The 17,677-nt window shown below is 36.6% G+C and overlaps 1 protein-coding gene across 3 annotated transcripts in view; it reads right to left on the bottom strand.

The window, feature by feature from the left end:
- Positions 1–17,331, bottom strand: part of LOC113063935 (E3 ubiquitin-protein ligase NEDD4-like) — a 70,361-nt gene extending 53,030 nt beyond the window's left edge. For all 3 annotated transcript variants that reach the window (XM_026234398.1, XM_026234399.1, XM_026234400.1), the window contains exons 1-2: positions 16,986–17,331; positions 5,552–5,625 (exon numbers count right to left, since the gene is read on the bottom strand). In XM_026234398.1, the coding sequence (XP_026090183.1) occupies positions 5,552–5,625; positions 16,986–17,081 (170 nt within the window). In that variant the 5' untranslated portion in view covers positions 17,082–17,331. The remainder of the gene's footprint in view (positions 1–5,551; positions 5,626–16,985) is intronic.
- Positions 17,332–17,677: the final 346 nt, after the last annotated feature.

The raw sequence follows: 17,677 nt of genomic DNA, 5'->3' as shown, positions 1-17,677 counted from the left end.
ATATATTTAAGTTAATGGGGACCAGAAACTGTTTATTTTATTCATCAAAATATTGATATTTGGTGCCAGTGTACTGATTCTCATTTTGAACGGAGAAGGACAATAAACGAGTCAATGTTTTGTTCGTTATCTGGCTCGGCTCTGTGTTCATCTTCAGTTCTCTCTTCACAGCAGTTTAGTCAGTGTACTGTTTGAGTAAATAAATTACACTGGGATATTGGTTTGTTTGAACTCAGAGGCAGTGTCAGCCAGATTGAAAAAGTTAACAGTTTAAGTCATTTGTGGATTAATGCGTATTGGATTGCGTCTGATGTTTCCAGATAATCCTATTTCTACCAGATTATAAACTTCTAAAGAAAAACACTGGGGCACATTTCAGTTGGTTCCCAATGCTCATGCATGAATGAGAAAATAATGAGGGACGTGGTTCATTGTTTTTTTTAAGCGCAATGAGCCACCAAAAATATCTCAATGCAATATTAGTGCAAATACACATAATATTTTTTCAGGTACAGTGGGTGTATTTGGCAGCAGCATTCAAGAAATGTTATGAACAAATATAAAAATAAAACACTATATTCACTTCACTGTATAAATTACAAATTGATTCTTATTAAAGAAGCAGTATTAAAGTTCTTCAGTTAAGAGCAGTAGCTGCGTTTCAATTACCCTTCAAGCTGCACTAATTAAAATTGCAAACTGAAAATATGCATAATGAAAATGCATAATTTTTGCAAAAGCTCATATATTTCTGTCTCATTCATCATCACCAGCACGGTACTTTTTCTAATCAGTAAATGTGTGCAAATTAGGTTTTAGGCGGAAAGTCAAACTCAGCATTTTTCATTTACTGAACAGTTGGAACAGTTTTTTTTTTTTTTTATTGCTTTTCTTTAAACTGTTGTGCAGCCGAAACGGCCTTCTCTGATTTTTTATTGCATTTCTGGATTTCCTGTTGCCTCTAATTGAATGTTTAAGGATTCGGCTTTCTTTATTAGAATAAAACATTATGAGACGGGACATTCTCGCCTTGGTAAACATATTAAGCGTTTTGAACAGTCGGATGTTCTCCAGCTATAAAAGTAAATGTCATTTCCAGGAGAAGATAAAAAAATATGATGAGTGACATTCGTGTGTGCAGATATAAAAGTAAAGTGTATAAATATTTTTTTTTAAAAACTGACAAAAATGGCTAAATCATTCTGAAAATAGCCTGAAGACAGAAGTCAAGAGTTGGACAAATCTGTCTGCTTTGGAATTTCTTGGATCTTTGAACTTTAGTGGGTCAGCGCTAGAGAAATCTTAGACCATTAAATCACTGTCATTTTCCCACGTTAAAGGTCACTAACAGTGTGCACTGTTACCATAGAGTTGGGCGTCTTTGCAGGGGACTTGGCTCTTTACTTGATTGCGCGCGAAAAGCAGAAATTAGAGGGGAAATGTGGGAAATACAAATTAAAAGGGGATTCTGAGGCAGAGAACCCTCTCAACTCACTAAACTTAACTGATTCAAATCAATTAAACCAAAGGTGAACAGGATTATCAACTGTATGTGCAAAAAACTGCAGCTTCATTGACATTTTCAAGGGCTTTCAAGGATGATAGTAATCTGTTGTCAAATGAAAACGCAGAGTTTAAGAACTATACAGTTCAATGTTAAGCTTGCTAGCACTTGGATAACAACAAAGATTAATAAAAACTCAAATTAAACAAAAAGTACTGAAACTAATATATGGATAAAAGAATCCCAATCCAAAAACAGTGCGTTTTGCTCAGATTAGTGCAAGAGAAAAGAAAAGTCTCTGTTCAGACATCTGTGAGGGTGCCTTGTGGCATCCACTTGCTCAGCTGCATGTATTTTGCTTAAATTAGCACAGATGTAGCATGGTCCTCATGAACCAAACATGCCAGACTCAGAAAGAGACTCATGCCGTTAACCAAGCTGCCCATAGAGGAGATACCCATAATGGTATTAGAATGCATATCTATGGCCGACAGGATGTTGGGATACACACACTCATGCTGACAGTTGAATGCGCTCTCTCCCTCACACACACACACACACACACACACACACACGCACACACTCTCTCTCGCTCTCTCTAGGACTCCGTGATTGGAGCAGACAGGTCTCATGGAGCCTACAGTAGATCAGCGCAGTTAGAACAGAAGGAGCAGTGACGTCTACACCACAGGAGCAGGAAAGATGAAAAGAAAGAGAGAACTGAGAGAAAGAAATAATACAAATTCAAGCCATTCCACACATACATTTCTTCCTGTTTGAATTAAAACTGGCTTTTGCAGAAAATGTGCCGTTTAATGTTTATTTACAAAAAAAAACTAACATTTGACGACAGCGTACTGCTGCATATAAAAAAATACTACTTTTCAGTAAAAAGAACCAGATGCCTTTTTGACAGATGCATGGCCGGTTATATGTAATGTAGAACATTTATTTGCATATGATTGGGTTACAAAACTACCCCAAGGTTCACTCTAACCCTATGGCAGCAGCAAATATGAACTCACAAGAGTTCCCACAGCTCAACAGTCACAATACATACATTATAAGAAAATGGCTGGAAAATAGCTGCCTGGTGGTGTTGCCAAGATGGCCGCTAAATGAACTGACTCACTTAAAAAAAGACTGTGTTATTATCAAGTTACCAACTATTTGTTGTAGCACCAATTTTGACAATTAGCCAAGGTTAACATTTGTTAAAGCCCTCTTGTTTGCATCCTCTGGGACAGTAAACACCCATTACAACTCTGATATATTCACTTTTTGACAGAGTGGGGTATAGTAAAGTTTTTTAGGAGGAAGGAAATTAATGCTTTTATTCAGCAAGGGCACTTTAATTCGATCAGAAGTGACAGTTTAGACATTACAAAATATTTTTATTTTAAATGCACGCCATTCCTTTTAACATTTTATTCCTCAAAGTTATTTTAAGCTGTAATAATATATTGCACAATATTACTGTTTTTGCTGTATTTTTTATTAAATAAAATGCAGCCATGGTCAGCATAAGAGTTTCATTTTAAAAACATTAAAAAAAAAACTTCTTATTTTTATAGTAACTTAGCTGAGTAATAGAATACTTCTCAAATATAACACACTACTCTAAGTTAAGTGATTGTGGCACTTTGTCTTGGACTAAATGAGGTTAGTGACTGTGAAAGAAAAAAGGAAAGAAATACACTGGTCTGTTAGGCAACAAAAACAAATATAAGTCCATTATGCAACAGAGTGGGGAACAGCAGATAAGGCAGCAGATATTTATCATTACAGAGGGCCAAGCACCAGACACTTCCACTTTGAAGTTGAAGTTCAACTCAGATTTGTGATTAGGTGCCAATTGTTTAGCCTTTTAAGAATTTCAATGTATTGGTATCAAAGGTTAATTTGATACCAAACCTTCCCTGAGCCTCTTAAGGCACAAGTCTGAAGTTAAAATAAAAACAAAACAAAAACCAATTTTCTTAGACATCTTAGCAGCATTAAAGCTACATTTATATTAGGTTCTGTAAATGTTTAACAATTTTATGGTATAAACATAACTTACAAACTTCCAATAGGGATGTCAAAATTTCCTAATCCCCATAAAAATAGTAGTAAAATGATACTGCATTTTGACACAAAGTTGGACAATGCAACGGTTATCAAGTAAATGCAAGTGGTTATTATTTTCTACCTTAACTCACATTATTTATTAGCTAACTAAAGGTGTTTGAAAAACTGACAGTCATGGACAAATATAATCTATATAATATAATATATAATATAATATGATATATCACTAAATATAAATCACTCGCATATGCGACTAAATTTTACTAAATTTAGCCATCGGCTAATAAATTCTTAGATTTTACTCGCCAGTGTGTGTTCGAGGCTATTATAAGATTAGCACAGATATATTTTCACTCGCTGAACACTGACTGAGCGCTTCAGAACTTCTCTCTCCATCGAGCGATCTGTATTTTTTCCAATCATCTCAGTGGAAGCACAGTGCACCTGTATTTGCCGAAATGTAAACGGTGTGTGAAGGCGCACGACTCGCCGTCGCTTTGCTGATAGTGCTGTTTCTCACACATGCAAAGAAAGAGAGTGAGAGTTTTACCACACTGAATAGACACGCTACATGTAAACCATATTCTTTGTTTTATTTTCCTGTCAAAATAGTGGAGTACATTTAGAATTATTCAACTCTTTCGAACAAGGAGAAAATATTCCGGTTTCTCCGGTAGTGGGCGGAGCTAATGCGCAAATGGCAATTTCATTGGCTGGCGCTCAACTATTACCATCCCTGTTTTGATTTCAGCAAATCAGTTCGACCGAACCCAGACAACGTGATTAATATTCATGAACCCAGCAGCTCATCAATCTGTAATGCATTGTATATTGTTAGTATAGTAGTAGAATTAGTAGTAGTATTATCTTTTAATAATAATTTATATGATCTATTACTTTTTTTTAACAGAAACACTCAATGACCAAAAATATCTTAAGCATCACCTCCAAGTCTTAAGTTCAGTTAAAATGACAAATATGCATTCATACATGGTTATCAAGTTTTAGTTCTAATCACTAAAGTTCTATCCTTAAATATTGCTTAATACCATAATATAATGTTTGACTGACTAATTAAGAAGCTAAGATTTAAGAATCTGTGCCATATTACAAAGAGAAGCTGATTGGAATCATATATGTGTGTGTGTGTTCTTGTTTTTGTGACATATCAGCACACAACTGTGTATAACGACATGGGTATGACACAGGTATTACAAGGAGAGGGTGACTTATGAGGACATAACCCATGTCCCCATTTTTCAAAAATGCTTATAAACCATACAGAATGAGTTTTTTTGAGAAAGTAAAAATGCACAAAGTTTCCTTTGAGGGTTAGGGTTAGGTGTAGGGTTGGTGTAGGGCCATAGAATATACAGTTTGTACAGTATAAAAACCATTACGCCTATGGGATGTCCCCTCTTTTCACAAAAACAAACGTGTGTGTGTGCGTACATAAAATAGTATATCAGTCTGGAGAGAAAACTAAAAATGTTATGATTATATTGCCACGGTGTGCGTAGAGATCGATATAGTCAAAGTCAGCATGAAATGCTGTGAATGGCCTATAAAATAACAAATAAGCTTTATGCAATTTTAATGCCCATCTGACATTAAACTTACAATATTCAAAAAGTTAAGTGGTATGTTTACAAATGACAGTCAGTAATTTACGCACTCTCTGACCTCTGACTTTAGAACCTGAGAACTTCAGAGTTAAATAAAGAGAACTTGCAACTCTGCACAAAAGTTCCCTTTGTGCTCCTTTCCTGGCAGACAGATCATTTGTTTGGATAAGTCTATTGTCTAAATTGAGAGAGACTCACAGAGTGAAGTTCAGTTATTCAGGCACATAACTAAAGGAGCAAATACACAAACACATTCATGCGCGCACACATCCAAAAGCTTCCAACATTTGCTAATGAATGAATGAATAGACTGAACAGGTCTCTCTGGACGCATCTTTTAATTCTTCCTTACCTGGCACCAATGATGTCCTTCTTCGCCAGATCAATGCCAGCAATGACCTTGACACGAAGAATACGAGATTCATTCTGCAAAACATGACACACACAGAAAAATACCATCATGAATATATCAATATCTCAGATGAATCTAGAAGAAGAAGAAGAAAAAAAAAAAAAAAACATTTCGCCTAGTAGCCTAAATTAAGCTGAGCCCAACTTGTGAGAGCGTCCTAATTTCACCTCCAGGACAGGATGAAAAAAGAGCATCTTAAAGAAATTAGAAGGAAGCAGCTGCCAAAAAAGCTTTTGTGTTTATTAATAGACACATGAGAAATAAATCCCTCTGGGAGCTATAAATGTACTTTAGCTCTAGAACACCACTATTTTTCACCATTTTATTGTCTTATGGCTGAATGAGGCGTCTAAACTTCTCAGCTTGGCCTTCATATGCTCTTCAGCAATAGGTACAACCACCATTTCACGACTCCCACTCTGCATAAGAGCGTCCCGCCCCAACATCACCTTGGCCTGCATTCAATCGCTATTCATGACACTCACGATTACACAATGAGCATCTTATTCACCCTTTCAGCTTTTGAAGCTCACCAGTCCAGAAATGACGCACTGTAGAGATTAAGAAAGGCCCTCTTCTACTGCTTTACCCACTTCTGCTCTCTACATGACTCAAATGTAGACATGCATCATTTGTGCAGCCGAGACAAACAACAACAACAACCAGTGTGACAGTTTCTATTTATCATGCCTGCCATTTATGACTTAATTATTACAGAACGAATACAATTTGGATGAGATAGGAAAGACGTTATATTCTGACAGGCAATAGGGTGTTACTGTGATCACATCGGGTGGCCCCGATTGATCTGTGCTTTTCATATAAAATGCAAACAGATTTCTTTGCAGAAAACTACTGGTATAAAAAAAATGTGTTTAAATGTATAAAATAAATTTTGGGAAAGCATGATAAAACTCATGTTAAGCCATTTCAGTATCAAAGAATTCATAGCAAAAAAAAAAAAAAAAAAAAAAAAAAAAAAAAACAAAATAATTAATACTATATACTGTTCAAAATTTTTGGGTCAGTCTTTTTTCTTTCTAAGAAACTAATACTTTTATTCAGCAAAGGTGCATTAAATTGACCAAAAGTGACACTAGACATTTATAATTTTACAAATATCCATGTCAAACAACAGCACAACTGTTATGTGAACTGTTTTCATAAAAATAAGAAAGCTTTTGGAGGAGCAAATCAGTATATTCAAATGATTTCTGAAGGATTATGTGACACTAATGACTGAATAATGGTGCTGAAAAATCAGCTTGGTCATCACAGGCAAAAGTAATCACATTTCAAAATATATTCAAATAGAAAAGTAATTTAAATTGTAATAATATTTCAATAATATTTCACATTCCAGGTCATTAAGGGCAAACCAGTGTCCAGTTGCAGATGAAGACAAAGCTCTTCCCCTCATTCCGTATACACTACTCACAAAACTTTCGGGTAAAATTTCAGAATGCACTTAAAATGCACGATATAACCTTTACAGGTGAACTTAATTTGACCTTCTCTAAACTTCTGAATGAACATGTCCATCTGTTCAATATTTCAGTACTTAGTGCATAACATGCTGTTGTCTAACAAAGTGATTAACCTGCAAAAAAATCATAACAAGTGTCTGATCCATAAATCGACCACTAAATGCTCTGGTTCAATGACATTTTGTATTTACAGTCCTCTTCATCATGCTGTTCACATTTTGACATCATGAGACAAAGACAACACATAACAACTGATCAACAGGGCCAGGCAATTGTGAGGGGAAGTTTCCACTTATTGTCACAGAGTATCATCAGCAGGTTGCAACAGAAACACAGAGAGACTGGAAGAGTCACAGAAAGCCATAGAAGTGGACGTCCTTTGGCCACATCCTATGCTGATGACTGCCTAATTGTGAACAGTGCCCCGAGGAACCTGATGATGAATGCCACTTAACTCCAGGGCACATTTAAAGGAGGTGAGAGACACCAGAGTGTCACATCAGACCACTTGAAACCACTTATATCAACATGGTCTGCGACTCTGCGTGCTAGATGACCTGCAAGGGTACCTGACCACACCACCAGGCACAGGCGTCATCATCTTGCATGGGCCAGGGAGCATTTGCGCTGGACAAGGAACCAGTGGGCCTCAGTGCTGTTGATTAAAGTCAATTCACATTGAGCAGAAATGATGGCCGCCAACGCTGTTGGAGACATCAAGGAGAACGCTATGGATCAAGACAAGCCTGGTGTTACAGACTGGGCATGTGTGTCTAGTCAATACAGATTTGCCCAACACCTTCTGAATGGTACTGTGACAAGCCAATACTACCTGAATAACATCATAAATCCAGTCATTGTGCCTCTGCATGAGCAACAAAGGCCTGATTTCATCTTCATGGATGACAATACCTCAGCTCATTGAGGTCGCATCATCAGGGAATGGCTGCTGGAGACTGGGGTACCTCAAATGAAGTGGCCTGCACTTTCTCCAGACCTGAATCCCATAGAAAACCTATAGGATCAGCTGAGCCGTTATGTAGAGGGTCATAACCCCGCACTCCAGAACCTCAATGACCTCAGGGCAGCCTTTCAAGAAAAGTGGAATGCCATGCCTCAGCAGACAATAAGTCGTTTTGTGAACAGCATTAGAAGTTGCTGTCATGCTATAATTGATGCTCATGGACACATGACAAGTTATTGAGATACTGATTTTTTTGCTGTGGTATACCCACCACTGTTAGCTTATGTTTCAATACATTGTTTGAGATGAAGAAATGGCCATTTCATGCTTCTACTTATATGCCCTGCTTTCATGATTTAATATCACTGTAGCATGAACGTTTTACATTTTCCATAAATTTCACCCTTAAGTCGAATATTCCTAACTTTTTGTGAGTAGTGTATGAACACTCCCTCATCCAACTCCACAATGTTCAGTATCCATCCTCACCTTAAATCACACCACCAGAACTTGTTCCATAACAACACAGACTCACGACACACCTTTATGAAATAAACTGCCAAAGAAAGAACAGCATTAACTTTCAACTCCAATCACTCCTATGAAAAAAAACAGTTCAGAGCTCAAGCGCTGGTCTAGGATGACACAACAAGAGAAATGTCAAGGAAGTTTTCCACATATTATTATGTATACGTCTTTAAACAGAAATAACAATGACCTAAGCTTTCAGACAAGTAAGCAATTTCAAAGAAAATAAATCTATTTGGAACTTACATTGCAAATTGAAACCAATAATTCTTATTCTTTCTTGCAGGTTTTGGGAAGAAAACATCTGACTTGTAAGAATTTCAAATGCACGTTTTCCTTTTACATGCATTAAAATACACACTCTTCTGACCCTTGTAATGTATTATAACTGAGCAAAAACCTCTTCCTCGCATCCTATTTCAACAATAAAAAAAAAAAAAAAACATACCCTTGAGACTCAACTCAACCTGAAGCTTGAAGATAATACTCGACACGGCTGCACTCATTCCCACTCGTAATTATTTCCTTGATCGTCCCACCATTCTCTATTTGAGGTTAAAAGAAAAACACTACAGAAGGGCAAGCAAGACCCAGAGTTACAAACCCACCTTCCGTTCTAACGCGATGCATTCAATTGCTTACTTCACACACTCAAGACAGACACTTGAGGGGATGAATTGGTCGGGCAGAGATGATGACTGGGTTTCGTCCATTAGTGGAAATGATAACTCATTGGTATTGCAGATGAAGGCCAGGACCACTGAAGAAGGATTAGAAGAGGACACAAGAAACCACTAAAAAAATTAAGTAATAACTAAAGAAAAGGGCTGCTACTCTTTACTCCTGCTAAAGAAAAAAAATAATTATTTTGTAACAATATAAACATCTTTACTTTCAATGAAATTACCAACATGAATTTCCTAAAAAAAAAAAAAAAAAAACGTACATATGCCTTTAAATGAGACAAAATTATGTTAAAATTAGCATTAGCCAGGACCACTAATTACTATATAGTTATTTAGAATAGGCCTATATTTTTACACAAAACAACTTCTGTCCCCCTGGAGTAACGTGACTTTAAATGTCTTGCTCAAGAATAAGACGGTGGATGGATCAGGATACAATCATTTGGTTACAAGCTCAGATGTTTCACCACCAGGTTACGTCAGCCACAACAAACTTCAACGATAAGTTGACTGTAAACATCAGCAAAGAACCCATGCAATCAAAATAAAGTGGTATGTTTACTATGTCAACAAAACTGTACTGGCTCAATTCAAGTCAAGTATAAGGAATGGCTTTGCTGCAACCCTAATTAACATGTTTGACTGATATAATAATAAAGTCTCAGGGCCAACGTAAGATGGCAGGAAAGTATTACTCAGGCTGCTGCGGTCAAGCTGGATAATTAGGATTAAGATTCTACGAGCCTCTTAGAAAGCCGAAGTTCTTCCTGTGCACACCCAGCGATTAGTTCAATGACAGTTTGGTATTTCCATGCCATATACTGTATCATCAGGTCACAACTGGGAAACCTTGGTTTCTATTATATCTATATCTATATCTAATAGGTATATCTATTAATGGTTGGACTGCAATACAATATGGGCTTAAATGCCACTTAAGACAACAGTACAAAACATTAGCAGTAGGGATGTGCCATATCATACCGTCCAGGATAATACCGGTATACATTTTTTTTTCAAAAAGTGTCATATCCCGATATCAATGTTTATAGCGACGCAATGACGTATGGTGGATACATGTTCCCTAGCATGCAAAACAATATTCAAGCACACACTCTTACTTCAAAAATAGGCGAGGAGCATATCTTTAGTAAAGTGGCATGGACAGAGGGGAGGCGACTGCCTGAGGCCAGTGTAAAAAGACGGCCTGTGCCTCATCATGAAAGCTTATCAACAGGACGTGTTATAAGCCATGCCCATTTAAACATTCAAAAAAGTTTAAAGCATTCAAACAGAAGATGCAGAAAAACTCAACAGAGTTAGAGAGCTGCGCAAACACCAAACTGCACTCTTCTTAGTTTCCTCCCATGGCTAAATGAACTTATACACCTCACCAGTTTAAACAGCCACGCGGCACCGATGCATTTTTTGCTTTCAAACCAAAGCGAAAATACACATAAAAAATGTATCCTTGTGGCGCAGCTGATAAAGAAGAGCATACTCCATCTGCATACTGCTCAGAATTGCCAAAATGTTGCTACGCTGATTTTGAGAGACACAGAGAAGAGGAATTGTTGAATAAAGTAATTAGTTTAGTTTTTTTTTTCATTTACAAAAAGTATTCTCGTAGCTTCATATAGTTACTGTTGAATGACTGATGGCAGATGGACTATTTTGACGATGCTTTTCCTACTTTCCTAGACAGTCTCAAGCCTCCCTGTTTTCATCCAAAATATCTTAAATTGTGTTCCAAAGATGAACAAAGCTTTTATTTTGGGATGGAGTATCCCTTTAATTCGGGTCCGCGCTGTTTGGTGCACAGGGTGCATATGCAGAGAGCCGCGTCTACAGCTCTTTAAACACTGAATTGAATACTGAATTCTTGCCCTTGAAATGACGAAAACATACAAAATTGTCACCTCGAAAGTATTCTCGAAAAAAAATTTCGGTTATGCCATAAGTAAAAGTAAACCGTTGAAATGGCATGTGTATCATATTGGATGTATTATTTCTTAAAATGACTGTGCCTAATTTACTACCTGCTGTCAGTGTCTTTAATGTTAATCCAAGAAATGAAATAGGAGAAAACCACTCAGTGGCTCTTTACTGAATTACTTTGAAGTTTAACAAGAATTAACCTACATTTAATTTATACAGTAAAGACTATGTAATGCTATTTACATTTGAATATTCAGATTCTGTAACTGGACACATACAAAAAATCTTAAACATTGTTTAATTTGTATATTTGTGCTTTCCATTATTATTATTATTATTATTATTATTATTATTATTATTCGCTGCCTTTGTTTTATCCATTGTTCAGAGCTTATGCAAATTCATTAGTACACAGTCTATTTTTTATAGATTTTGTATTAAGTGTAAAGTAGAAAACAGACAGACTTTGGATGCCAATACTGGTGAGATTCAGTTTTCTGAACAACAACAACAAAAAACAGTAAGGAATTTATTCAGTTAACATTTCATTTTTTTAGGCATTTTTTTATTTGCATTTATTAACAAATACAATAAAACAGTATCAAAATTTAAAATAACGGTTTTCAGTTTTACTGTATTTTAACATTTTATTTATTCCTGTGATGGCAATTTTCAGCATTATTTCTCCTGCCTTCAGACTGTCACAGAGTCCTTCAGAAATCTTTCTAATATACTCATTTAATGCTCAAAGACATTTCTTTGAATTATCAACACAGTTCTGCTGCTTAATATTTTTGTGGAAACCATGATACTTCTTTCTTTTAGAATTATGGTCTATGATGTGCTTATGAATCACATAGATCTATGCTCTCACTTCACAGAGTTATTATTAAAGGGCTTCTGACATTATACACTGACTGTCTCTAACCTGTCTAAACACACAGATTTCCAAAGCATTTGTAAAGATGCTTCCATCAGCAGTTGGATAATCAAGACTGCTGAGCTTAGTGGGGCATTTCCATATCAATGGCGTTCAAAATATTATGACACCTGGTGTCATCAGAACTAAATCTGCCTTAATGCAAGGTTCACTGTTAATGCTAAGCATGGCATCATGCTCATTTTGCAAAACACTTTTCAGGAGCACTAGGTATGTCAATTTTTTTACGCGACAATCAGGAAATGAGAAACCTGCATGTGACTGCTTTGAAACTTCAGTGAGTGTGAAATTATAATTCTTCCCAGCAGGCCATTAACAATATCATAATTATCATTTAAGATCCATTTTAATAGATAATTCTTATTTTAATATGTGCTATTACTTTTCTAGGTAACAAGACTTATTATTTGCCAGACAAAAATCATAAAACAAGCATTAAATCTCTTGATGTTGGAGGAATTTGTTTTCTCTGCTCACCAATGCTGCATTTATTTGATCAAAAACACAGTAAAACAGCCAAATCTTGAAATATTATAGCAAAACTTTTTTTTCTCTTTTAATACATTTTAAAATACATAATTAATTCCTGTGATCATAAACCTGAATTTTTAGCACCATAAGTCTTCAGTATCCTTCAGAAATCATTCTAATATGCTGATTTGCTCCTCAAGAAAAATTTCTTAAGTTTGCAAGTTTGATAAGTTTGCAAGCTCAAGATTCCCTTTAAACAACATACTTTTCCCATGTTGTTCTATGGGATCCGTAGGGATGTGCAGAGGGTGAAAACAGCCCAGATTTGACCTGCAGTGCCCCTGACCTTCTGTAAGCATGTGGATGCTATGTGTGGAATACTTAATTAGGGCCTATTGTTTAGTTTTACTTGGTAACTCAGTTACTCTCTGAATTGCAGACAGAATTCAACACACTTTCTAATTTTAAAGACGTGACATTCCATGCCCTTAAATTCCAAATTCTAAAATTCCATCAAACACCATTATCACCATGGTGCATTCCAAAATATTAAAGAACAAACGCTTCTCTACTCTTGTAATTCACTTAGAGTTAATAGACACAAACTGAAAAGCTTTTGTATCAAATACTTCAAAAATGTAAAAATCAAAACGCTGACCTTGGCTATAAAAGAGAGAGTGCAGCGCACATTTATTAAGTACAGAACAGCAAGGTAAAAGGAAAAGCACTTCAGCATTAACAAACAATAGAATATCATTCAATTTAAAAGCACCACATTTCTGATATCTATATGGGTGTTTATATACTCCCCCTTAGGGATAAAGGGCACATATCAAAAGGAAAATTGTTTTTATATTTGATACAGTAACTGTAGATTTTGTGGCATTTGGCTGGGGTCTAATGGTTCCTGGGTTTTCTAATTCCATTTTGGGACCTCAAGCACAGAGACATGTCACACGGATTGAGAAAACATGATTCTGATGCAACTACAGCTTATGTATTTTTAATGATGATGATGTGACAGCATGTCGCTGTATCACATTCCATGTCATGATGCGGAGCATGAGTGCACAATCGAATAAACGTTTGCGTGTCCTCCCTCAACGCAAACAAATTTTTAGCATACTCGAGTCAAAGGCCAAATCATCAGATTATTGTTGATTCCTAGCAAGGTTTTTCTTTTGACAATATACAGCTAACCTAAGGTGAAGGATTGCACATGAATAATAATTATGCTATCTAATGATCAACAAGCAGCTGATGATATGAGCTGATGAGAAGGTAAAGGTACTTTCTTTTTCAAACTGGACACTCCCAGAATCAAGCAATGTATGCATCACACATTTAATACTCACACACTATACTGTACCTTAAAGACATGCTTTTGTGTTCAAAAACATCAACAGAGCCAAAACAGACCAACATCTGAAAATTAGGAGACCAAATGCAACAATACAGTTGATGTGAACAGAAACTAGTGAACACTCATGCACTCATACATTCATGAGATTTGATTGGTAAATTCAAGATCCAGCAAGGATGCATTGGTCAAAAGTGACAGTGATCTTGCTCTGCCTGCTACAGTGTTTTCTCCTCTTTGCGTCCGTCTTTAGCACCACTGGCCTCTATGGACAGCCGTTTACAGACTAAATGTATTTCCACACAAACTTAATTTAGTAAAAATTACCGTGATACAGCTTGTGTGCAAGCAAGGAACAGAGATAGTCTCTAAAATACAACAAAATAACGCCCAGTAGATCGCACCCTGTATACTCCACTGTATAAATTAAATATAGATTAATCCTTATTAAAGCTACAAAGTTGTCCCTTCAAATGCAAGAATGATGGAGAAAGAAACTCAATCCGGGGTTTGCGCGTCAGAATGGAGTTGTCTTTAGCGCCTTGCTGGAATGCTTTTAAATTGCTTGAATTTTTCTTTTTTTTTTAATTAAAGGTGCTGTAGGGAACTTTTGTAAAAAAATACGTTTTACATATTTGTTAAACCTGTCATTATGTCCTGACAGTAGAATATGAGACAGATAATCTGTGAAAAAAATCAAGCTCCTCTGGCTCCTCCCAGTGGTCCTATTGCCATTTGCAGAAAGTCATCCGCTCCCAGTAAAAAACAACCAATCAGAGCTGCGGTCCGTAACTTTGTTTGTGTTCAAAATGTAGAAAAATTAATATAATAAGCGAGTACACCATGAATCCATTTTCCAAACCGTGTTTTTAGCTTGTCCTGAATCACTAAGGTGCACCTATAACAAGTGTTTATATTCTGACTATTTTAGATTGCTTCGGGGGCACCGCGGCGGAGTAACCCAGTACCTTTGTGATTCTTCATAGACATAAACAGAGAGAAGTAGTTCCGGCTACGATGTTCTTCCGCAAGGGTTATCCAATACATCTGTAAGATGACTCAACAGAAATAAAACAAATGGGGTCTAAATTTCCATAAGAGTTCTGTCTATAAGAATTTCCAGACTGTTCCGTTGGGAGAGCTTGTCATTCCTCTGTACACACAGTGTCTTGGGAACTGAGATCTATAGGAGCAGAAAGGCACGATCAAGCGCAGCAGAGAGACAAGAACTCAGAGATCAAGAAATGGGATCCCACAGGACTGAGTGCCAGGCAACTTGACGGATGCCTGTCACATACTAATGAAATAATGCATGTCATCTGTGTGTGTGGTGCATGGCAGTGTGTTTTGTGCGATGATTTGGGATAGTACATCAACATGATGGTTCTGTGGAGGGAATTTGATTGAATTCATTACGAACACCAATTTTGCAGCAATTTTACAGTGACAAAGATACTCCATATATTATCCATTCTCAATAAGAGTTGGTGCAGTGACAAGCAACAGAGATACAACAGAGTTAAGCAGACTATAACGCTATGCTTACGAAAAGTAACAATGTGCCGACCATCAAGGAATGTTATTACTTCAAAACAGCTCAGCAAATCCACAGCCTCCAACCATTACCATTTAGCGATTTAGCTGTTATTAGTCGAGCCGGCATGATTATTTCCCAAGTTGATAATGTCAAAATAGCATTTAGAGAATGCATAGGGTGAAATTTCATTTCCTTTTCACTTTAATCAAATCAAGTTTACACACATCAGGAGAACTTCCTCAGGCAGTGAAATGAGGGATGTTTGTCAAAAAAAGTGCCAAAATTATTAATTTACGTCGCCTACTCTTTTAGGTTATAGTTTCAGGGTTTTCAACTAAAAGTTCTTTAGTACATTTCCCCCTTAAGAACCTCCTATGCTCTACGTGCTAGGTCTCATATCTTTCTAGAAATTGCTGACTGGCGAATTTCATGTGATACAGGCTTAAATACGTACCTGCCAACTTGTACAGACAGTAATACATGACTAATATCTCTCCTTTGGACTCAAATATCACAGCCTAACCTACATAAATAAATAAAAAACTTCACTGATATTTACACCTATAAACCAAGGCTTTGAACTATATCACCATGATCATTAAAAACTAAATGACAGATCTAGTAGGCCAGAAAGAGAAGAGGTAGAAAATACATTCAAATGGATCCAAATGAATCATAGGCGAACACCTGCTGCCTAAGGCGGTCTTCAAGCTCTCAAGACAGTTGACCTGAATTTTCAGCGGTTACACCGGGGCCCTGTTATGACAAACAACACGGTGTTGTGGCTGCTACAAAATCTGTTGTAACATCATTACAAACACCGTAACACTGGTTGCACCGAGTAACTACAGATAAATCTTGATTATGATGCATTCCTCTTTATCCCACATGGTTCCTTTAAGGTAATATCATTAAAGCTATAAGTGTGTTGCTACAAATAACTATAAATGACTAATGCGGAATCAAAATCATCCATCTTTCAGCCAATTAAACTGCCAATGTCAATAACAACAACATCCCAAGTGTCTCAAATTTAGAGCATTAAACAGAGCCAGAAATCTTGATATGTCAACCTGATATTTGACAGGTGAGCTGTCAATCTTAAAAATCTGCACATATACCCTAGATGACTTAAAACTGGAATTGCATTTGATTTGAGATATTACATTTTTTATGACTTCTTAACAATTCCTAACACTAGATATCCTATTGAATCTTATGGAAACGTGGAAGCATAAGCTGTGGCCAGTATTAGCAATTAAATACTGACCAACCTTCATATTTATATTTGTAACCATAAAATCGTTCTATTAGGCTTAAGGAAATGTTTCCTATTTATTTGTCACAATGCAAATTCACATCAACTGAAATCAGGATGTGAAAAACAATAAACATACAGTATTAATATGGTAGGAGGCATGCACCGCCTTAAAGATGGCATGGTTTAGAAAAACAGTACTTACTTCATCCTCTGAGAGTCCATAAATAGGTTCAAAATTCGTAGCCATAAAGCCAAAGGGCAGTTTAGTACACACATACACAAAAACGCATACACACATTCGTGTGTGCTGGAACAATAGCAAAGTGTGTCCTCCTCCAACCTCCTGTGAACGTAAGTTGATCCAAAGCTATGAAGTTCTGAGTCCAAAATGGAGTATCCCTTTAAACCATACCGTGACAAAAGACGTACGTCCACCGGTTTAATCTCATTTAACCGCTAAAATTCGGCGAATACACGCTTAATTTCCCCAACAATATGATTTCTCCTCGTCAAGTGCAAACGCGAATCATTCACTTCCTCCCAGGATCCGAAACACTCCCCGCTGAATTGAGTGACAACTTATCGCGCCAATCACAGGGTTTTCCGAAACTCCAGGAGGACAGACTATCCAATCCGTGTTGGCTGAGGGCGGGGCGATGTTGTTGCACTTTTGTGAAGTAATCAGGGATAGGTAGTTTCCCTAAAATTCCAATATCGGATCCATAAGAACTTGATGTATTATTATATCTTATGCATGTCTGCATGTATGTTTTTTGTTAATTAATACTTAGTTTATTTAAAAAGCCTGTAATAATCTTGCAGCTGGTAACAGGAGTCTAGCGGTGGTCTAGCTCCCTCTATAGTGTAGAAGAGCGATACTGTCAACATGTGCCA

Source organism: Carassius auratus, chromosome 46, assembly GCF_003368295.1.
Source record: "Carassius auratus strain Wakin chromosome 46, ASM336829v1, whole genome shotgun sequence".
Classification (NCBI taxonomy): domain Eukaryota; kingdom Metazoa; phylum Chordata; class Actinopteri; order Cypriniformes; family Cyprinidae; genus Carassius; species Carassius auratus.
The sequence above is the reverse complement of the archived record's forward strand: the minus strand, read 5'-3'. Positions and strand labels throughout refer to the sequence as shown.